This window comes from Pelodiscus sinensis, chromosome 16, assembly GCF_049634645.1.
Source record: "Pelodiscus sinensis isolate JC-2024 chromosome 16, ASM4963464v1, whole genome shotgun sequence".
Lineage (NCBI taxonomy): Eukaryota > Metazoa > Chordata > Testudines > Trionychidae > Pelodiscus > Pelodiscus sinensis.
The window spans coordinates 39705766-39729970 of NC_134726.1; the positions used below are offsets into that span (position 1 = coordinate 39705766).

Sequence of the window (24205 nt, forward strand, 5' to 3'; positions counted from 1 at the left end):
TGCTATCCCTCAGAAGCTTTTCAATTTGAAGGTATTTTTAATAAGTTTTCAGTCCTGGGAAAGCAATGTGGCTTATAATTGTTTTGTAAGATTGTTGCAAGAATTGCTGGCAAAAAGAGGATTTAAAAAAAACGGAGAGGAGGAAGTGCAGAGGGTGGGATCTGTAGGCAAGAGTGGAGTTGCTGCTGTTGCTGTCTCTCCCTGTGCAGTCTGAAGATAGGGGAGATGACTAGAAGGGAGGGTGGGTGAGTGAGTGAGGTGTAAAGATTTCATAGTTGGAGCTGGGAGGGGAATTTGGAGCACTGAGTATAGATGAATGAAAAAGAAAACAGTCCAGAAAGGAAGTCTTAATTGTTAAATGCCACTCCCACCTGCTTTAAAAGTTTTAACATTTCAATAACTGCTGTTGTGCTGTCCACAGTTGTGAGCTTTTTAACACAAATAGGTCATTTCATTTTCATTCATGAAGTAATGCCCATTCAGCAAGCACCTTTCATTATTGTGGTGGTTGTTTTGGCAAACCCTTGCTAGATTGAAAAGCCAGGTGTTTAAAACATTCCTGTTGTCTGGAATGAAGTTAAATACCACAGGTATGGTTTTGAAATGGAACAGAATGGACACCCACTCTTCATTTCAGGATTTGCTCTTTTATGTTATGTCTCACAGTCCTCCAAGTTCCCCACTAAGATACATTTCTTTCTTAAAGCCTGTGAACGTTAGTCCTTCATTTCAAAGACATAGTATCTAGTCTAAAACATGGAGCTAATTAGACATGCAGTGCCTCTCAAATACAGGTTCCTAATTTGTTTATTACTTAGTCTCCATGCTTTTGTTCGTATTTTGTCTGAGGGGCCCATCCTGCAAACAGATATACACATGCTTAGGCGTAAGCATGTGAGAAGTCATGTTCAAGTCAGCAACCCTGTCTTTGATCAAAATGATTTTTTTCTATCATATTAGATTAATGTGATAGGAAAGTCCTTTTAATGCTGTCAGGCTAACAAGGATAGAAGAGATTGGCCTGTATGATAACAATCAGGCCAAGCTTGTGAAGGCCATGCACTCCACTTGGTGGCATTTCTCTTACTTTTAATAACTTCTGAGAGCTTCATCTGATCAAATCCAGAATTTCAGGGAATGGTCTTGGCATCAGTGGCTAGAATTCTATTAGTTTAGATGGAGGAAATGAGGCACATATGGAGCACTGGCCATTTGTTTAGCACTACAACAGACAGCCTCACACTACCTCTACAATCGTGGATAGCTCAAACACCTGGCTGATGGCACCTATTAATGTCTTCCAGCATTGATCTGAGGAAGGGGGTCTGGCCCACGAAAGCTCATCACCTAATAAACCATCTTGTTAGTCTTTAAAGTGCTGCACAGTCCTATCTTTTGTTTCAGCTAGACCAGACTAACACGGCTGCATCTCTGTCACTATTCCAGCAGAATACTCCATTTCCTACCTGCCCACCCTGACAATTTAACATGTTGGCACCCTGGATGATTTATTTCCCAGACAGATGGTGATGGGGTAGAGACTGGGGAGCTGCACACAGTCTTTAGTATGGGGTTGCAGAGAGCCAGTGCTGTGGGGGAAATGGGAGACCCTTTCATAGGAGGATGGGGAAATGAAAGCTCACGCAGAACCCATGGCAGGGGGGTGCTGGGAGGCAGTTGCAAAGAGGTGGATGAGGTGGCAGCATACAGGGAGCTTGTGGTGTGGAATGGAAGAATTCTAGGACCCTCTGGCATGTGTGATAATGAGGCTCACAGAAGCTACAAAGTAAAGTGATTGAGCTGCTAGTGTTAAACTAACTAGGCAGAACTAGCTTGATTACAAATCACACCTTTTGCCCCATCAGCACAGGGCCAATGTGACTGTTCACATTCCTAAAAATAAAATACAGTAACTAAAGTTAAGTGCATCAATGATCCCAATATGGGATCTTAAATTTTAAGCTCTTGAGCATTGATATTGGTTTACAGGCAGGATAGCGGTACATTTTTGCTGATGGAAGTTTGTTAAAACTTACTGCATCTTGCTGGTCCAGACTGAATGATAATTACTATGATTCAAAATAAAAATTTGGCCTATTCTACATAGCTATTTTCATGTTCAGATAAGGATCTCAATTTACAGTCTGCACACCCTCTTCAGAATGTTGAGTCTTGAGACTAAATATCACACATTAGCATTCCGTCATGTAAGCTATAGTTCATGTTTTGAATTACTCTGATTAGCATATCAATTTGCTACACATTTTACTGTTGTGCAAGGGATTGTTAAACATCACCTATTATTCAATATGTTCAACACTGACTTCTATATTGTTGAACAAGTAATGTGCAACAGAACATCGAGCAACAGCTGTGTATTGTTAATTTGAAGACTAGGTCCCTAAAAACTAGAGTGGAAGAGTTAAATCTTTATAAAATCAGAAAACTGTTAAGGAGTGAGCACTGAATAAATAGTTAATTTGAAATCACTAGGGTGGTGGATGCTCTACAGTCAGTCCAAATACCTTGTGCTTTTTCTAATTTAGGAAATCACCATGTATTTTGTTGGGGAAGAGATGTTTTATTTCCCAAGCCATCTTGTGGAACTGAGAGTGTGGGGTAAATGGTTCAAAATAAACCCACAGCATTTTTAACTTGAAGTAATAATTTTGTTATTGGAAACAAAAACAAACAAAAAAGCAAAATTATAGCAAAGCACCCATCCCTCCCTGCTTGCTTCCATTCCAAAGATCACAGTTGGAACAACTGGTCTACACTAGTTGCAACCCAGTCCTGGTTCTGTGACTGTGGTTTTTAATTCAGATCAGCTGTCCCATCAGACATAGTCCAAAGGCATCATACTAAATCCCCACTCTGAGCCTTAAGGTACATCTACAAAGGATCAAAAAGCCTGCAGTAGTGAGTCTGAGCCCAGGTCAGCTGACTTGGGCTCACAGGACTCCAGCTGCATGGCTAAAAATAGCAATGTAGATGTTGTGGCTGGGCTAGACCCTGGACTCTGAAAGCCTCTTACAACTAACTTTGTTACCAAAACCTTTTACTTTCTATACAAAGCTTGTGTAAGACCACTCATTGTACAGTGTCTTTGGAACCCCATAAACCTTGGAAATCTAGGTCAGACTGTTTATGCATAGGAGAAATATCCAGAATATAAGGTCTACATAATGGAATGATTTGATATACAAAAATTTAAATTTTGGATTCAATATAGATTTTATGTCACGCAAATGATTTACTTATGCCTGAAAATATTACATCTGCTGTCATGAGTTACACCTCAGCTATTATAACTAAAAAGACTGGAGAGGGAAAAATCTTTTCAATTTGCTTTGTAACTTGCCACAAGAAACCTTAGTCTGTTTGAAAACTTGTATGTAGTTACTTTCACTGCCCCCTTTTGTGGATATGCGGGGGCAGGAGCTGGGGAGGCAGTTTCAGAGATGTGGTAGCATAGTCCAGAAATCTGTGCCCTGGGACTCAGTTGACCAGTATAGTTCTTCATTTTCAGCTTTCTTTGAATTAATTAGCTTTCAAATTTACAGCATTATTGTTTCATATGCAGATTTCACTCCTCTCAGTATTCAATTGTGTGAGAGGAAAGGATCCTCCAGGACCTTAGAGAATTGCACATCCTTGCAAAAAGGTGTCAGTGACCTATGAATAGAATAATATTAGTGGCACCTGGTATCACGTTTTGAACCCAAAATATAGCAGTACCCTTTGTCTGGTCATAGTCCAGACCGAGCTGTGAGTTCAGCCCATAGTGTTAGCTCCCAGTTAATCACGTATCTTATTTCTGCAGAATTACATGTTTTCCAGAGAGTTGTAATTCGACTGGCTTGTAGAATAGGCCTTTTCAATTTTACTTTGTTCAGTAATTTAAAAATATGAAGAAAATATTAGTGGCGTTAGGTTAACGGACAGTATTGGTGGCCTGCTAGACATAGTTAATATTGGGTATTTTGGCAAAAAGGCAAATTATTTGTAAACTAGAAAACCATCTACCGAAAGAAGCTAGGAAAACTATATTTAAAAAAAAAGTGCAACTGAAAGCGAAATGTCCTACAGTAGGCTCTGAGCGTCAGACACCTTGGGAATGACAGGTGCTACCATTCTGAACAAGAGGTTACAAGGTAGTGGGGCTGTAGCCACATGATGGGAGGCAGAGTGGGAGTAGGGGTTCAAGGAGTCAGCTTTGTGGCTCCTCTCCCAGGTCAGCAGGGAAGGGAGTGCTGGGGATCTGGGCCTGGGGAGTGCTGGGGCTGTAACCAGCGTTCCCCTTGTAGCTAAAGCTCTGAGCCCTGCCGGCCCGCACAGGGCTGAAGCTGACAGTGTGCTTCAGCCTCGTGGATTCAAAGCCTAGCGCTCCCCTTGGTCTAAAGCCTGCACCCAGTGCTCCCAAGGGTCAAGCTCCAAGGACCCCCCTGCCTTGAGCACTCATCATTCCCCCTGCTCTCCTTTCTGCAACACCCCTCCTCTCCATAGCTGAAGCACTGAGTTTGTGCCCCTCTGTGGGGCTGAAGGCCTGAGCCCGGGTGCTGCCAAAGGTCAGAAGCCCCGAGCCCCACCTCATACCCCTACTGAAACCCCAAGCCCCGGGTCTGAAGCCCCAAGGCAGTACTGTTTGTTTGTGTGATTGATTACTTCCATTTCCATAGGGTGTCTAGTTTACTGGCAAGTCAACTCTAGTGACCGGGTCTGAGAGGTCTGCTATACTGCATTTAGGGAATGCTTCAGAATAAGCTTTGCAGAGCAGTATATCCAGTGTGTTACGTACTGACGTGTAGGCTGCTCTAGATCCTGCGAGGGTGTTGGATTAATACATATCTTCTTGTCGGAGGAAGTTTAATACAAGGCCACTGAGAGGCTGACCCTTTGAGTGGCTGGGAGTTAAGTTGTCATCTCTTTTCTCACTCCCACTCCCAGAATGAGAACACTATATCGAGGTGTACGCTAGTGGCACTTGGAGTAGCTCTCAATGAACCTGCTAAACCAGTGTTAGAATTCCATCACTGTAAAGGGCTTCTCAACACATCTGTTGGTGCTATGTTAGCAGACTCTTTTGAAATGAACTAGCACCACCTTGTGGGATTAATGTGGCTTTAATGTAGACTTGGCAGAGTTCTTTCTGTTGTCATCTGCTTGACTTGTAAGTCCCTAACTTGAACGTATTTTGAACACTGAGGTAATGCTAACACCCTCAAGGCATACACTGTCAGTTACAATTTCATCTGAAAGAATTTTTTTTCTGTTTATCATAACCCTTTAGATGCTCAAAACTGAACTTCCTTAATTCATTTGTCTATCACACATGCAGGCTCATTTCTTATGAAGTTAGGAGAGTGGTGGATAACTTATGCTACTAGTAAAATGACTCATTTGTTCTGAAAAGGAGGGGAAACCCCCCTAAACTGAAGGAGACACAGATAAATTTTGGCTCACCAGCCAGCCTTCGTAGTATTCTTTCAAAAAGCATTAAGTGAATTCATATGTATTACTATATTGCCCATTAGAATAGTTACAGTTGGTCCCTACAAAGCTGCTAGGTCTCACATCAGTACTAAAATCAACAGTATGCAAGAACTGCACTTTTCCAGTATTTTGCTACAGGATAAATATATGTACCAACTGGGGATGTTCAATATTGGTTAATTGAATAGTCGAGTAACCTCATTACATTTTATCAGTTAGTCAACTCTTCTATAGTCCCCAGGGGCGGGGCCAGCAGCCGCTGTATCAAAGGCAGCAGCACGGGGTGCCATGTGAGAGCTAGTAAGCGAAGGGAGCCAATTGAAAAAACAGCTCTCCACACAAACCAGCTGCCTGTCGCCTTGTGTTTCTACTGCTGAGAGAGGGGCAGCAGCACGGGGTGGCAGCAGCCCCTGTCTAGGGGTGGGTCTAAGCTCCCGGACCCAGCACAAGTCAGAACTGAGCTAGGCTGCCTGTCTGCCCGGCTCTCAATACACTTGAAATGCAGAGCTGAAACGGGGGGTAGATCCCGGACCCAGTGCGAGCCAGGACTGAGCCAGGCTGCAGGCCAGCCTGCTGAAATATTTACTGGCGGAAGAAGGAAATGCGTGTAGTCTGTAGCATTAACCTATAAGCTTTTCCGTATCAGTTAATCAACTACGCTATTACATCCCTAGTACAAACCCTGATAGTGCAGCTGTATGTCTGCACTAATGATACAGAACTCAGGTGCAAGTTTCCCAACTATAAATATCTCCGTTCACGATTAAAAATTCAAGCTTCCTATTGAATAACATCTCCTTTTTCTGTAATAATACCATTTAGAGCGTCAGACATGAACTAGTGAATCCTCACTATGTCTCCGAGGGCTTTAGGTAAATATGCCTGTTTCTACAGATGGAAAACTAGAATGTGGTTATGCTATACTTGGACTTTCCTACCCAGAGGCTCTTGAGCAGAGTGAGCAGGGGTGGGCAGTCATTTTTCATGGGGGCCACTCCAAGATTTTGGTAAATAGTCAAGAGTTGCACTTTCCTATTGGGGAGTGCGGGGTCTGGGATGGAGGTCTGGGTGGGAGTTAGAGAGAGGCTCTGGCCGGGAGGCACTTACTGAAGCAGTTTCTGGCCAGCAGTGCACTCAGGCAGGCTTCCCTGCCTACAAACAGCCTCAGACCATTCAAAGTTGCTGGCTGTTCCATGTCGCTCTCTGTGTTGCAGGGGGAGGCTTTGCATCCTGCCCCAGCAAATCTCTCAGCTTCTATTGGCCAGAAATCAGCCCAGGAGCTGAGAAATTGGTATGTCATTAATGGGTGTGGATGCCATAGTTAAGCCAACCTAACCCGTGGTGTAGATGTGGCCAGATCAATGGAAGAATTATTTCATCAACCTAGCTACACTAACAGAAAACCCCCTTCTGTTAATGTCAGAAGCATCTACTCTGCGGTGCATCATCAGCAAAACTGCCACCCCGCCTCTGTGGTGCTGTATCTCCCCGAGTGTAGACACTGCCTAGAATGGGGGAAGACTCCATTGGTGCTTTGACAATAGCTTGATCTTTACCTTAACGTGACCTAGCTAGGTCATGGAGAGGTATGTAAAATTCCAACCCCCTGAGATGCCAGGTTCAGTTAACCTAACCCCATATCGAATTCTTATGTTGGCCTACCACCACCTCTTGAGGGGGCGATTTATCTACGGTGCTGAGAAACTCCTGTCGGAGTAGCAAGTGTCTGCAGCATAGCAGCACAGCTGCAGCCATAACTGTATTGCTGTACTGTCTGTAGCATAGGCATAGCCTGGGTTGAACACAGCCAATCATTCTGACTTCTCGTTTGTATTTTCTTTTACTTGTATGAACAGGAGTTATGCTGAGCGAGGTATAATTACTTAGGCTACAGAAATCTGATTGTCCAATTGGAATTAAATTAACTGCCACGCTTATCTGGCACTCTGTGTACTCATAATTATGCGGAATAGTAGCAGCTTCTTGTTTCTCTTCAAACAGAGTATAATCATCAAATTTAAAGGGTCCCTCCTGAAAGGCAAATCTATTTGCATTTGCTCTCAGTTGTCTTTTTAAGACATATTCAAATGGAAGGTCTCTTCTTCAATCTGAAATTTGACTTTGATACAGACTGGATATTTCATGTTCAGTTGATCTAAATTGAAAAATAAGGTTTGCATTTCATTTAAGCCCACTTAACTTTGAACATATTAATCCAGTTATGTAGTAGGAAAAGAAAATTCCACAAACATACTAGGGATGTGAAAAAGCTTGTAATTGGCTAACCCTGTAATAGTTTGAAATCTCACCGGTTACAGGTACCCACAGCACAGTTAAGCTGGCTCCCACCTGCAGCCCCAATTCATATAAGGTAAAAGAAAATTCAGAATGATTGATTCTTTGTTCAACACAGGCTATGTCTGTGATAGAGCCAGCAGCATGAGGTGGCAGCCAGCTCCCCAGGAGCAGGATGGGAGTCTGCATATAACCGTGAACAGTAACTGATTAGCCCAGGCTTATCAGTTAAGTGGTTATGCTTTTACATCCCTCCTGCATGCATGCATACTAGGGGTGTTAAAATGCATTTATGTAAATGTCCACTTCCTCCTCCTTCTCCCTCCTTCTCTCTCTTCCCCCCCCCCCCCCCCCGCCTCTATGTTAGAGGCAGCGGGGGTGGAGTTGTGTGTAACAGTGCACCCAGGCTCCCTGGTTAAACAGGTACTTGTTCACATCCTGAATACATACATGCATTTTAGTGATGTGTAGTGGGGAAAATAATAGAATTCTGCTTTGATATGTCTCCTGAGTTTATGGACCAAAATTAAATACACTGAGTTATTTTTTGTATGCCTTAGCTGGGAGGTCCAAGAATACATACTCCTATAAAGCTTCTCTGAGCACCTCTGCCATATTAAGTGGGAGAAATGTGATCAGATGAAAGAAACTAGTTTGCTGCTTGGCTTTATATCCTGCTCTTTAAACATACTTTCTGTGGCATTTCTTGTCGTACATAGATGGTAATGAAGCTGAAGATGACACTTAGCATTTATATAGTTCTTTGTCTGCAAAGTGCTCTTTGGATTTTACCAGCTATTCATATCTGGAGTTGTGGTGGGAAATAGTTGTGATGATATTTTCATTTCTTGAGAAGTAACGTTAAAAATAGTTTGCCATTTATTTTAACATTATTGGGTTCTGATGCATGTTAAGTTTCTTCTGTTGATGGGGCACACATTTTACATGTTCTTTGCTAGAGAAGTTATGTGAGGGTCAATGGGATCTCACATGGCAGTTTCTCAAAGGCTGTGGCTTCCAGAATCAGTTATTTAAATAGATAAAAACCAAGTGTGTAAGTTGTGTTTTTTAATTTTAGGATTACTGTGGAGAAACTGAAAGTGAGTCTATGGCAAACATTCTTACTGTAGTACTGCATTAGTCATCAGGATTCAAGATGAGTGTCAGTGTCAGAATAAAATAGTGATGTTATTTAATATAAGCGCAGCAGGTTTGGAGCCAGGTTGACTAATTTCATTCACCTTTGTTGTGCCTACTTCCACACTTGGAATGCTTTTGCTTTGAAGATCATATTCAGTGTGAAGCTCATTCTTTAAAATGCACATGCATTTTACTCCATATTGCTTTCCTAAAACCTTTCAAATCAGTGATCTTTGCAGATGATACAGAACTAAAAAATTCTGGTCCAAAACCCTGAGTTAATTAGTGACTTCTCCAATACTTTGAGATAAATTTGCCAGGGTAATACAAATATTGTAACTAGAGTATAATATACTTTGGGAATAGACAGGCACATCAGGTGGGCATCATGCAGTATTGAAAGGTGGCTTACATAATGCTGTTTGTACTCAAGGGAGATCATAGAGCAGTATTTCCTTGCTGAACTAACAGTGAATTTTAATTTTGTTCTGCAAAAGAAAGTAAAATGTAGATGTATTTCTTATGCTAGGAAAAACAAAAGCTACTGATACTATCTAGAAGTTAGTTTTCTTAGAATAAACTGGCTTCTGACCTGTGTGCTTTCTTCATTAGCTGCCATAGCAACTATAGCCTGGGCTGGAAAATAAATACATTGAACCAAGTCCAACTGAAGATCAGGGCAAGAGCTTTTGATGTAGCCAGAAATGCAGAGTATGCCAGTAAAAGGTGATGTACAAATGTGGCTTAAATTTCTACTTTTAACTGTCCTGTTTCCACTACAGCTGTATGGTGGATCATTATCTCCCACTCTTAGACTAGCGTAAGAGCTGCTCTCATTTAAAGTGCCCCGTAGTGGTTACAGAATCGGTGTGATTTTTGTTTTCCATGCTTTGCCCCTCTTTCTGTAGCTTCACCTGTTTTACCTGGTGTGTTGACACTGAGGAGCATGTGCGACTTATGAATCCGTATATCGGTCTTCTGCCATTGCTAAGCTTATCTTTATGGCAAAGCAGTTGTCTCCTTAAGCCAGACTTAGGACCAAATCATATGGGTGTAAAGTTCAGAATGGCTCTATTTCACCCTTATGATCCAGCACAGGCCTGGGACGTGCATGGGTCAAGTGAAGACGCATACTAGACATGCCTTTGTTGTGAGATCTCCATGTATATTATCCAAGAGCATAAAGAAACAAGAGAAGGTAATAACCTGAGCTGACTCATGTGAAAGTAGAAACAGCACACTCTCAAATCTCAGCGGGCAGCAAGATTGCGAGAGAAGATTTTGTACTGCATTGTACTTCCACATGGGGAAGAATGCTAAAACTATTCACCTATGCTTTTCCAAAGCACATAGAGCCCAGTCTTTGACAGTCTAAGATATAGTGCACATGTAACACACCGCACCTGCTCACAAGTATTTGCAGTGGGCACCCTAAAAGGGATAGAAAGGAAGTTGATTAGTGCACAAGACACTACTGGAGGAATGCTGCCTGTCCACAGATGTGCAGAATTCCCCTGCCTTGTATAAATTTTGTGCAGGGCTCATGAGCTAGTGAGGTGACAATGAAGATCCTGGAGAGGGGGGGAGCTGCAAAGATCCAAGTGGATGAGGGGTGCAGGGATGGGGAAGATATGCATGACTGAATGGGAGACGCTTGGGGTCAGCCAGGGTCTGCATGGGGGGGAAGCTTCACAACTCTAACAGTTTCCCCTCCCAAAAGAAACCCTTCTCTCACACCCACCCAACAGCCTCCAAGTTCACTTCTGGGCTCCTACCCTCTCCTTCAGCTCCTCAGTTACTGCTCATTCCCCCCCAAGCTTTTACTCTGCTTCTGACAGGTGCAGGAAATACGGTTCTGTATTGTAATTTATATGAATTACACAATGTTCTGTATTAACGTGCCTAGTAAGAAATGTATTTGCTTTAAAAAAAAAAAAACATAATTTTTTTATGGTCTGTATTGTTAGACATACTTGCTGACGGACATTTTGAAATAAATTGCCAAAATTATGTAAACAGGCTTAGTTATATATTGTTTGTTGACAAAGTATGCAGAAATTTGTCGATTGTTGGTAGATTTTTTTTTTTGGTGCAACATTCTGCCAGAAGCTACAAGAAAATTATGCTGTTCCAAATCTCGGGGGGGGGGGGGAGGATTATGAAAGGGGGAATAAGAAGTGAAGAGGGCAAGATCTTAAGCTTGATTCAGAAGGAGAAAGCTTTCTAATAAAGCAACTTGGAAGGTGGTGATTGTGGCACATTCAGCATTGAAAAGAAAACAGTTTGTCTTATAGTAGCTTTATTAATTAATAGTATTAGAGGTGTGCTAGTACCTGTATGCAGAGGTGCATGTGATTCCTGCCCTAAAGAACTTCTATGGAAACAAATTAAAAACAAATGGAAAGGGAAATTACTTTCTCTTTCTCTTGTCCTCCTCTCACTTCTCCCCACCCCTCCCAAATATGGGCAAGATACATTTTTACCCTCTAGATTCAACTGTTCAGTTGTCACACTGATAGTTTTAAAAAACAAACCTGGATTTGAGGAAAATGTATAGGTCAGCCCACAATAAGAGAAATTGTAAGTACTCTGAAACTTGAGAACATTCCTTTCTTTTCAAATGAGGTGGAAATGTATTACCATGCCAAGTGCTTTCAAGCAATCCAGTTTAAAGATCACTGTAGTGGCATTGTTCCATTTTGGAGGAGAGTCACTTTAAAGTTCAAGTTGGCCTTCTGCCTCAGCTGAGAGATTCTTCAACAAGATGTTGAGAGATGGGACTCAGATGTGCAGCAGTAATAGTGATCTTGACCTCAAAGGCTGGAACCTTCTGCAGGATTCTTGAACATAATGGCTCTCTCAAGCTGAGGTACCCACAAAGAGAAGCTGCTTTTTAGTATTGCTTATTTAGGCACTGCCTTAAATAACAGACAACCTGCATGGAGCCCCTGGTTCTAGCTTAGCAACAGGTAGGAAATATATTGATGTGAATTGCCATCACAGCTGAAACTCTGCAGTATTCTCAGCAGCAGACCAGGTTAAAAGCATGTGTGACTCTTCCCTATAAAACACTATGAAATCGGTCTCCATTTTAAGTCCTATTTCCTTAGTGATACAGCACCACAGCTGGCTCTCTGGGTGTTCAAAGTTTCTAAGTCTGCAAATCGGGTGTATCACCAGTTTATAGTAGGGTTGCCAGATGGTTTCAACAAAAATACCGGACACACTTGACATTGCATCACAATCTACATTACACCTTATTTAGAAAATACCAGACGTTTATATTTTTCTCACTTCTATTTTCTCAATTTGTTTCCTGAACAGAAAGCTCAAATACTGGACTGTTCAGTTCAAAACCGGACATCTGGCAACCCTAGTTTATAGGAATGTTAAAATGTTTGTTTTTGTGAACATGTAACCGCTGACAATTTCAGCGATTACACATTTTTGTGTGTGGGTGGGGCAAGCAGGAGCAGCTGTGGGAGGCAACAGTGCGAGAGGGGAGAGGGCAGGTGGCTCTGTGGGAGCTGGCACACAGGCAGCAGTCTGTAACCATGAGGGTTAATTGGGTACACATTGACATCCCTAGTAGCTTGCATAGGAATTTGTTTGGTATCTGATTTTCCTGTTTCTCCCTCTTCTGTATTTGCATACTAAAAATACAGTAAGTAGTTTTATCTTTTATTGAAGTTAAAAAACCAAACACACCTTGTTTTGCTGTTAGAATTCAGAGTTTCATAGTTGTGTATAGAATTGGACATTTGAGAAATCCAAAAATACACAATCAATTTGCCGGTCAAACACTGGTCAAATATGTCAGAAATGGTTAAATATAGTAAAAAAGAGTAAGACTTTATATTGTCTAGTAGGTTCCTATTTTAACAATGTTAAGTTAATATTTTAAATTATGCTTTTAAATATTCAGTACTGAACAAAAGAAAATGAAAGTGAAATAAAACAAACAAAGCAACTGTAAAAGTAATTTTTAAATGCATTTATACTAGATAGGAAGCTGGCCAACTCTTCAAGCATTTTTCTTCATCTTTATTGACTTCTCTGTACCTTTATCATCATTTTAATGTGCTTTCATGGCCAGGTATACAAATGAAGATATCCATACATACATAGAATGTTTGTACTAGAGAATTCCAGACAATCAAGATGCTCATCTTTCAATTAATTCACCTTTTTCCCAACAGGTGACAGAACAGCAGGTAGTAAAGTGATCAAGACAGTTCAGTAGGCTTGTTAACACTTGGCACAGTGATACAATTAGAAATGTAGGCCTCCACCTGCATCACAGCGTTTTGGTGGGAATATTTTACCATGGCCAAGTAGGTGATCAAGTAACATTATTTGGCTGGTCAATTAACTAGCTTGCCAAACCTAAGTGCATGTAACTTTGCTGCAAAAATAAAATGTTTAATGATAGACAACAGCCAACCAGACTTTGGTTTTGCAATGTTGAAAAGGTCTAAGAGGGCTAGTACACATCTTCTTTTTAAAAGACTTGGTTTTTTTCCCCTCAGTGCTTTTAAATAGTGATAGAAATGTAGCCGTGTTAGTCTGGGGTAGCTGAAGCAAAATGCAGGACAATGTAGCACTTTAAAGACTAACAAGACCTTTTAAATAGACCATAAAGTCTTATGTGGTGAATGAAGCTGAATTTTGAGTCTACAAGTGAGAGAAATGGGATTAATGTTAAGTAAAGTACCATTAACTAATTGGTAAACTTTCAATAAAAGTACCTTCTTTTCCCTTATCCCTTCATGCTCTCTACCAAGGATGTTAAGTATTGTGTAACTGACTAATCGAATAGTCGATGGATTTTTGTACCAACTATTTGATTAGTCGATAGGGCGTCGCAGCCCCTTTGAAATGCCACTGCAGCGTTTCAAAGGAGACCCCAGCTGATCCCAGGCTCCACACAATGCTGCCGCTTTGAAATACTCCCCTCTTCTTCCTCCTTCCCCCTTGCTGCCTCTATCTGATAGAGGCAGCGGGGGGAGGGGGGGAGTAGCGATTAGTGAACTATCAGATAAGCATTTGCTTATCGAATATTCGACTAGTCTACTAGTCCTTAACATCTCTACCCTCCCCCCCCATAAAAATTAAAATAGCTATTTAACTCTCCAGTCTGCTTTTCCGTCCTAGACGAATAGCATGGTTAGTACCTCTATGGAGCTTTATGCACTCAAAGGTTGCACTTGAAAAGTTAGTAGACGATATCAAAGATGGGGAAGAAGCAGTAGCCATGTATAACTCCAGTGTATACTGCTACTCATTGGAAAAAGTTCAGAAAAGGGCATCAAAATAGTATGGAGAATGGCTGCCATAAAAAGAGAGATTAGTAAGACTGGAACTGTTCAGCTTGGGAAAGAGACAACTAAGGAGGGATATGATAGAGGTCTATAAAATCCTGACCGATATGCAGAAAGCAAATGCTATTTCCTTATTTACGCTTTTCATAACACAAGAACTAAGGGTGTGTCTAGATTACATGCCTCCGTCGCCGGAGGCATGTAGATTAGACAGATCGGCATAGGGAAATGAAGCGGCAATTTAAATAATCGCGGCTTCATTTAAATTTAAATGGCTGCCCCGCTCTGCCGGTCAGCTGTTTGTCGGCAGATCGGGGTAGTCTGGACACACCACGATCAACAAGGAAGTCTTTGTCGATCGGTGCAGGTATGCCTCGTGAAACCAGGTTTACCTGCGCCGATCAACAAAGGCTTCCTTGTCGACCAGGGCGCGTCCAGACTGCCTCGATCTGCCGACAAACAGCTGATCGGCAGAGTGGGGTAGCCATTTAAACTTAAATGAAGCCGCGATTATTTAAATCGCTGCTTCATTTCCCTTTTTCGAATAAACTAATCTACATGCCTCCGTCGACGCAAGTGTGCAAGGAAATCCTGCTACAAAGGACTGTGACTCTGGGCAATATGCCTTAAATAGCAGATGGCTTTGCAGAAATGGGTTTTCCTAACTATATTGGGGCGATAGATGGCATGTGTGTTCCAGTTTTGCCATCTGACCACCTTGCAACAGAGTACATCAATAGAGTTACTTCTCTATGGTGTTGCAGGTGCTTGTGGATTACCATGCACGTTTTGCTGACATGAACACAGGACAGTCCCAGAAGGTGCATGATGTGTGCGTCTTCAGGAACATCGGTCTGTACCAGAGATGGGCAATAATTTTTAGTCAGGAGCCACTTCAAAAATTTTTGAAGTGCCTCTGAGCCACCCAGAAGGGGCGGGGCCAGGATACTTCTGGGCTACCCCACCCACAGACCATGATTGGTCTGGGGGCGGGGGAGCCCCTTTGCCCCGCCTTTCCACTAGGCACCCACTGCACCCTGCCATGTGCTCCTTGCAGGGTTGGGGTAGGGTGGGAGGAGGCTTCGGGCGCTCCCCCTGCCCCCAGGCCAGTTGGGGTCTGGGGGTGGGGGGGAAGCACCCAAAGCTGCCTCCTGACCTGCGAGGAGTGCATAGCACTATGAAGTGCCGCGTGCGCCTCGCAGGGTGGGGGTAGGGCGGGAGGAGGCTTCAGGTGCTCCCTCCGCCCCCAGGCTAGGGGAGCTGCACGAAGCTTTCTTCACCCCGCCCTGTGCAAGCATACGGCACTTTGGAGTGCTGTGCGCTCCTGGCTGGGGGGGGGGACAGAGGAAACTTGGTGCACTCCTCCTGCCCCCAGGCCAATCAGGGCTTGCGGGTGGGGGAGCGTGTGATGTCTCCTCCCACCCTGCGAGAGCATGTAGCACTTTGAAGTGCAGCGTGCTCCTCGCAGGGCGGGAGGAAGTTTCACACGCTCCCCTGCCCCCAGGTCCAATTGGATCCGGCCCGCGGAGGTCCTTTTGCCCACCCCTGGTCTGTACAGAAAGCTGCAAGTGGGGATTTTCTTTCCCAATTACACGATTACGGTGGGGGATGTTGAAATGCTTACAGTAATCATGGGAGAGCTGGCGTACCCTGTATAGCCGTTGCTCACAAACTTTCACTGGATACCTGAACAGCAGTAAGGGCCTGTTCAGTAACACGCTGAAGAGGTGCAGGATGACCGTTGAATGTGCCTTTGGCAGATTAAAGGTGCACTGACGATGCCTTATCCTTAATAGGGATAACATTCCCATGGTCATAGCTGCGTACTGTACTTTGCATAATCTCTGATGCTAAGAGTGTACAATAAAGGCTGGGTGGTAAGATGGTAAATCTTTGTCTTGTTTTCTACAAATTCACATTGCAGCACTACCGGTACATGCACAGGCATGTTAATCATTTTCTTAGTGGGGTAAATGTCCCAAATGTCATGATTCCCTCCTAAAACTACCTGCAGTGTAACATTGAAGCACCTCTGCCACAGATAAGCTCATTGTCCAAGTACTGCCTCAAAGCATCCCCAATTCCAATAGCCACTCCTCTGACAGCACTGATAGCTGGCTGCTCAAACTTAGGGTAAATCTTGGGTTGCCCTTAAATTCAGAGAATGATCTGGGCATGAAAACGCTGGAGACCACTTCACTACAGCATTCTAGAGAACAAATTATAAAATTATCCCACACTTTTCCACGGGCAGGGATCCTTCTAACACGCATCTCACTGCTGAGAGTAAGCTACAAAATAACATCTCCTGCATACTTGCAGCTTCTGTTGTGCTCTCTCGGCTGGTCGCCTGTGATTGCAGAATGCTATAGGAAAGTATATTAAAGTGGGGAGGAACAAAGCTGCTGTGCCATAGAACCCATGGCAGAGGTGGAATGACTTCTCCCAGGAAACTTCCCTGGCGATCTCTCTGGAGGATTCCCACAACATCTCACTGTGCATCAGCACCCTGCTCCTCCATACCTAGTAGTTACATAGGAAGCTGTCCAGCTCACAGAAACACAGCCAGCCTCCAAGAGTTCTATACCCTAAACCAGCGGTTCCCAACCTTTTCCAGATGGGGACACATTTTGCCAATTCGGGAAGAATTGGTGACCCAGGGCAATTCAAAAGTGTGACTGGCTCCTGAAGAGCCACCTGGGGAGATACATTTCAAAAGGGTCGCCAGGTAATGGAGACCCATATTTGGGTCCCGACCCATAGGATGGGAAACCCTGCTCTAAACCGACCTCTGCACTGCACAAGCTACAGCTGCTTACCCTGTGTCTCATCTGCTTCCTGCTCCCAGAGAGCAACTGCTGAGACTGGCAAGGCACCTCAGGAGCAGAGAACAGTTCTGACTGCCTGCCCTTCTGGGCAGCCCCACCTGGCGTTCCACATCCTCGTCTGACTCCACCTCTTCATCAATAACTTAGTCGTCTTGTTAGGCCCCTTTACAAGCACCTCCAAAGTATCTACGGGGCTCTTAACAGTGGAGGTGGGGTCACCACTGAGGATATTGTCTTAGGTGTGCCACTGGAGTGGCAGCTTGCCTCCCTCACCTTATGGCAGGGCTGGGCAAGAGGCAGCCCAGGCCTGCATGTGCCGTGCGGCAGTCAGAGGTGTGCTGCGCCGAACAGTGTTCAAAATGGCCGCTTTCTTTCTGCTCGATAGCTTTCCACACACACACGCCCCCGTGCTGGCGCCCCCCCCCCCCCCTTTTTTCCCTCAACAAAAAATCCTTGGTGTTCCTTGGTCTTAAAAAGTAGCCTGCTGCCTGTGCCACCGAATTTCCAGGAGGTGGCTCAGGCAGCAGGATCCTATTTAAGTAGCTCCCGATCATTGCACTACCCTGGTACAGGCTGGAGTTCTGAGCCCTTTAAATAGCCACCGCAACCCTGGGTGACTGCCAGGCAATGCAGTAACAGCAGGGCCAGGAGCCACAAGCCCTTTGCTGTGTGTTTAATTGAAAACCTCCAGCTCCTGACAACTCTGGGGGGAGACTAGTCCCCAGTCCCGCTCCTTCTGCCCCATGCCTCAGCCCTTTTGGGGGGTGGAACCGGCCCGTGACCATGTATCAAAATTCATTAAGTGGCCCCTCCTGCAGAAATTATTGCTGACCCCTGCCTTATGGTATGCCTGCCTTGACTCCTTTATCTTTGATCTGCACTGCAGCGGGTCCTGATCGGAGGCCTTTAAGTCTGCTTGAAGGGCATGCCCTAACGCCAGAGGCAGCTCTTAACTGCAGCAGAACTTGTGCTGCTCCCAGCTTTGCAGTTCTGGACAAGGAGCTTGTTTATAAACAGAGGGAGGCAGGGTGATTAAGCTAACAAAAGGCTTGTCATTCAAGTAATTAGATGATCATGAAAACATTGCTGGGTATTCCACTTAGATAGAAAACAAAGGATAGGAATAAATAGTCGAGTCCTCCAGAGATCTATATTGAGGCCAGTGCTGTTCAACATATTCATAAATTATCTCAAAAAAGGAGCAAATAGTGAGGTCAATTTGCAGATGATTAAAACGACAAGTCCAAAGCTGACTGCAGAATTACAAAGGAATCTCACAAAACTCAGTGATTGGGAAACATCATGACAGATGGAGTTCAGTGTTGATAAATGCAAAGTAATGCACATAGGGAAAATATAATCCAAGCCATACATGCGGAGTGATGGGTTCTAAATTAGCTGTTACCGTTCAAGAAAGAGATCTTGGAATCATTGTGGCTAGTTCCCTGAAAACATCTGCTCAGTATTGGGAATCATTAGGGAAAGAGTAGCTAAGACAGAAAATATTTTGCCTCTCTATAAAGTCATGGTGTGGCCACGTCTTGAATACTGCATGCGGAGCAGGTCACCCCATCTATAAAAAAAATATCTTGGAATTAGAAAAAGTACAGAGAAGGGCAACAGAAGTGATTAGAGGTGAGGAACAGCTTCCATGTGAGGAGAGATTAAGACTGGGACTTTTCAGCTTGGAAAAGAAATGACTAAAGGGTGATGGTATGTTAGAAGTCTAGCAAATCATGAATGGTGTTGAAAAATTGAATAAGGAAATGTTATTTACCCCTTCGCTAACATAACACAAGAAGGTCACCCAATGACACAAGCAGCAGATTTAAAAGAAAATAAATTGCTTCAGAGTCGACCTGTGGAACTCTTTACCAAGGGGTGGTGGAAAATCCAGACTATAACAGGGTTCCAGTAAGAACAAAATAAGGAGGATGGGAGGATCTATCCTTCCTGTTCCAGGAGGATGGGTTCATTAATGGGTATTAGCCAGGATGGTGTCCCTAGCCTCTGTTTGCCAGAAGCTGGGAATGGGGCTGCAGTGAATGGATAACTTGGTTACCCTTTCTTTTCACTGGCCACTTTTGGAAGACTGGATACTGGGCTAGATGGGCCATTGGTCTGACCCAGTATGGCCAGTCTGATGGTCTTATACTGAACCCAAATGTGTCTGCCCCCTGCTGTAACCCATTATGCCCCACTCCCTTCCCAGAGCTGAGACAAAGCCCAGAAGTCCTGACAGTCTTTACCTTGCAGAGGTTATATCGGAATCTGAATGTACATTACAAATTAAGCCTAACCACTTAACTGACTTGCCACAAGATGGGGAGGCATGCAGGGACCATGGGCTGGAATTGGGGGGAAGGGAGGAGAGAGGCTGGCACCCGCAGCAGGGGTCCAGCTCACTGGCAGGGGAAGAACTGAAGCAAAGTGACCCCACTGCTTTGCTCTCCCAGCCATGCTGCTCCAGGGGAGGGGGCAGCCCTCAGCCAGAGTGGAGCGACAGGGTGGCCTGCTGCAAGGGGCGTTCTAGACTATTCTTTCTCTCGAGATGACCAGAAGAAAACTTTCAGACTTGTACACTTGCAATGCCAGCCCTCCTAGGAAGTATCACAAGGGCGGGACTCCAAGCCAAGGACAGTGAAAACCTTTTCAGAGGCTGATGAGGCAGCGCAGTGTCTTGAGTGGCTTTTTAAACTTCCTTAGTATAAAGTTGTGTTATGGGACACTAAAATTGTGTAGCAGTTAGTTTTGTTACTTCTCTTCTCCCCACCCCAATACACACACACTAAATCTCTCCTGGGGCAAATGAAAGAGTAATAGTTTCCGTTCCTGCAGGTGAGTTCTTGGAAAGTAGCTGCCACTGTTTTCTTTCTGTTGTTAGGTTTATCCGGTACTTTTTAAAGTTCTCTTGTTAGTTTTTTGTGTTTGTGAGCCAACTGGATTATGGTACTACTGTTGATTGGACATTGGGGGAGGAATCACTCAATGTCCCTGTTCTGTTCATTCCCTCTGAATCAACTGGCACTGGCCACTGTCAGACAGGATACTTGGCTAGATGGACCGCTAATCTGACCCAATACAATTGCTTTGACATTCTTACTATGTTAAAAATCTTCCTTTGGCCTGCAGTTTACTCTACACCCTACTGTTTGTCTTTATTATCTTACCTTTTCTTGCTACATATAGTCTGTAGGAGTACTTGCTTCAATTTCAGCTTTCTTTTCTATTCAGATGTTCCTGTTCTTGTTCAAAGGACTAAATTGCATTCTAACTTTGCAAGAATGGAGTGTTTTTAAATCTGCCTAGAAAGTGATAATAGAATACATCATAGGTAGGTCCCTACCAAATTTACTATCCATTTTGATCAATTTCACAGTCATTGGATTTTTTTAAACTTTGTAAATTTCATTATTTCAGCTATTTAAATCTGAAATTTCATAATGATGTAGTTGTAGCGGTCTGGGACCAAAAAGGAATTGGGAGGGGAAAGGGTGGAGGAAGGAGCTACAAGGTTTTTGGGCTAGGTGTGGTACTGTTACCTTTACTTCTGCACTGTTGCAGGTGTCAGCACTGCATTTCGAGCTGGGCAGTTGGGCAGCACTTGCTGCTGACCAGGAACCGGGCTCTGAAGGCAGAGCCATCACCAGCAGCAGCAGCGCAGTAACTGTCTGGGGGGCTGAGCCCTGAGTCAGCAGCTGCCACTCTGGCCACCCAGGTCTGCTGTGCAGAAGTAAGGGTGGCATGGCATGGGGTTACAACCCATACTTCTGTGCTGCTGCTTATGGAGTGCTGCTTTCAGAGCTCAGGGCGGCATTAGCCAGGCACTGTCTGGCCACCCAGTTCAGAAAGCAGCACTGAATGGTGGCAATACAACAATTCCCCATAAAATAACCTTACAATCCCTTCCTCCCCCCTTCAATTCCATTTTGGGTCAGGACCCCCCAGTTTGAGAAACACTGGTCTCCCCGTGAAATCTGTGTGGTAAGGGTAAAAGCACAAAGCGCACAAAAGATCAGATTTCATGGGAGGACAGCAAATTTCATGGCTGTGAATTTGATAGGGACCTAGTAATAGCCTTGCACAGATGTATTGATAACGAACATTCTGTGTTCCATAAAGGAGGTGAGAATAAATTGAAATTTATATAAGAATTTCCTGGCTCCAGCTCTATTAAATTATGCAGCTCTTCTAATATTTGTCGTCTTTTATGTCTGAAAGAAGATGGGGGGGCAACTCTAACATGTAAAAGTTCAATTTCAGAACTAATTCATAGCAGAAGATAAAGATTAAATAGCATTGGAATCATGCCGACTCTTTAGAACTAACACTGACTTGTGAATTAAAGCTGAACTAGAAAGAATAAGCCTTAATTATGTAATTTAGTACAAAGGAGGTTTTGTTTGTTTTAAATTTCACAGGTGTAGAAGAAGGATCTCTGTTCCTTAATGTTGCATATTGAAAATAGGCTTATTAAAACACACAGCATAATAAAATAATATTTACCTCTTATGATGCAGAGTGACAGTATATATTATCGTGGTTTAAACTAATTAATTCCTTTAGAAATTTTATGCAATAAATAAATTGGGGATAAAATTCTTGTCTATCTTTAAGATCACTGCTAAGAGCAGTATAAATGAAGGAATAGAAATGTCTACTGAGTGCATTTTGGGAGAGTTAATTACAAACTGTGTGGTTCAGGGATTTAGTGCAAGAAGAGGAAGAACAGTTGATGGAAGAAAGGAAAAAGAGAAAGGAAGACAAGAAAAAGAAGGAAGCTGCTCAAAAAAAGGTATGTGGATCATTATTTAAATTGAGAAAATAGTATTTGGCTTTAAAGTTTTTTGTTTCTCTCCCCCTCCCCCCAGACTAATTTTGCTTATTTCAGCGTAGCTGGTAAAGACAAGTATATTTTTTTAAATCTCATCATAGCCCTTTCAAAGCACAAGACAATTATAATTGTCTTACAGAACATCTTCACTGAACTTTCAGGGATAGTTTCTTCAAAGCTAAATATCCTAATTAGATACCCATTTAGCTCACGGATCTTCAGTTGATAGGAATGTTTCTGGCTGCAAGCTCATGAATACGCAATGTTAAGACAGACATAGTATAAAATGTTGTTTGTTTTAAGCTGTTAACCTTATTTTAATGTGATTACTCTTCTGAGATGAATGTGACTTTTCATCACATGTGTTACCAAAGATGGATAAAATGAAAATATTGGCTGCTGGGAATGGGAGTTTAAGACTCATTATGGTAAAGTAGATATAAGAGCGGTAAGTGGGACTTATTTCTGAGACATTTTTAAAGAAGAAATACAAAATGGCTTTTTGGGTAATCCTAAACCAGTATCTGTCAGTCATTGGTATTTAACATTGTAAACTCTCTGGCTGAGGCGAGCCTGAAAACTTGGTGAAGAACATATCTCCCTTTCAGTCTTCCAGCTCCTGCAAGGAGACACCTAAAATAAACCTAATTATCCTTTTTTTTCTTTATCCTCCTGAGCAGTGTTAAATGTTCACTGTACATGCAGAAAAACGGCTAAGCAATTCTGCATCCCAGAAATAAAGGTTTGTCTCATTTACATACACACCCACTTCTGTTATGCTTCACTCTCCCTTCTTTCCCCCCAGTCTTTTCCTGGAATACTCCTTAAAAAGATGGGGTATCTGTTTATAATCCAAAGTAAGATCCTCTTTAAACTGGATAGCAGTGACAACAAACAATACGAAGGCTTGCTTCCGCAGTGCACATTTTCTCTTGGGGTTCAAAATCTTCAAGCAGCGCCTTTAATGAGAGAGGAGGTTCTTTGCTCGTGGGATTTTTGGTTTCGTCTTTTTTCTGTGACATCATAGACATCAATATTGAGCACAGCCTATTAACAGAAGGGCAAGTCTGCAGCACTGTTTGAGTTAATCTAACTTGCATTGCTTAGGAGTGTGAAAAGACCCCTTCTGAGCAACGCAAGCTAAGCACTGTCCACATCAGGAGACACCCACTGACATTATTTCACCTCTTGCGGAGGTGGGCTAATTATGGTGAAGCGACAGCACTTTCCCATCAGCATACAGCACCTTCCCCAGCCACACTGATGTAGTGCTCTGAGTGTAGACCTACCTTGAGCTACCACTGCTGGAACCCTGGCCCCAGAATGCGCTTGGGTGGCTGTGGGGTTTTTTTGTCTCCAGCAGAAAGCGTGGCTCATTCAGTGACCAACAGTGCTTCTGGAAGAGGGTTTGAAGTACAGAACGTATGTTTTACTGAAACTCTAACCTACAGTGAAACCTTTGTTATCCGGTGCTCTGTTAACCAGAAAACTTTGTTAACCGGTATTGCCCCCAGCCACAATACTGTCACATCTTCAGGCGCACAGGCCTGGCTTGATTTACCAAGATTTTTTATTTAAGTACTAATCATCTTTAACTCAAAATAGAAATGTGAAACCAGCTGCCACACACTACAAAAGTACCAATATTAAAAACTCGAGTTTTACTATTATTGTCCATTGGTTTTTCCTAGGTCGATGGGACCCTCAGATACCTAATCCCCAAGTGTGCCGGATAAAACAGGTTTTACTGTAGTTCCTTTCTACACGTGGCCATTCTGATTGTCCTTAAGAAGCCAAAAGATTTCCCCTGCTTTCAACATAGAAGCAACGGAGCGCTGCTAGGCTTGATGCTTCAGAAATAGGAGTGGTTTCTCAATAGGAAAAGCAGAAGAATGTAACCAGCTTGTTTGCAGCCCTGGAGACGCTCGAGCTCTCACTAGCCTAGGAGAAAGCAATTTGTAAAAACAAGTTAAGCAAACACACTTCAATTAAGTGGTGTCTGAAAATGTCAGTGCACCCTGCTGCAAATGTACACGATTTGACACCCTTAAAAACATGTCTGCTGCTCGTGGTCTACTTTAGGCTCCCCAACTAGAATTTTTTTTAAAAAAGTAAAACTTTGTCTGTCCTGGATGCCGACATACTTTTATGCACTACTTAATTAAAAGGTGTTAGCGAACTTTAAAAAGTTGGGCTTTTAAATCTTTTGAATAGGGCTGCAGACCTAGGGGTCAGCTGGTAGCTTTTGCACCTCGTCGCTCTCCCTGATCATTGTGAACAGTTGAGTCCATCCC

General features: G+C 43.2%; 1 protein-coding gene across 6 annotated transcripts in view; it reads left to right on the forward strand.

Annotated features, from left to right (window-relative positions):
- The window catches only part of TNRC6A (trinucleotide repeat containing adaptor 6A), a 192486-nt gene that overhangs the window by 113468 nt on the left and 54813 nt on the right, over positions 1 to 24205 (forward strand). For 4 of the 6 annotated variants that reach the window (XM_075899921.1, XM_075899922.1, XM_075899926.1 and 1 more), the window contains 2 exons: positions 9541 to 9654; positions 21782 to 21872. In XM_075899921.1, the coding sequence (XP_075756036.1) occupies positions 9541 to 9654; positions 21782 to 21872 (205 nt within the window). The remainder of the gene's footprint in view (positions 1 to 9540; positions 9655 to 21781; positions 21873 to 24205) is intronic. The other 2 variants (XM_075899923.1, XM_075899925.1) reach the window with 1 other exon arrangement.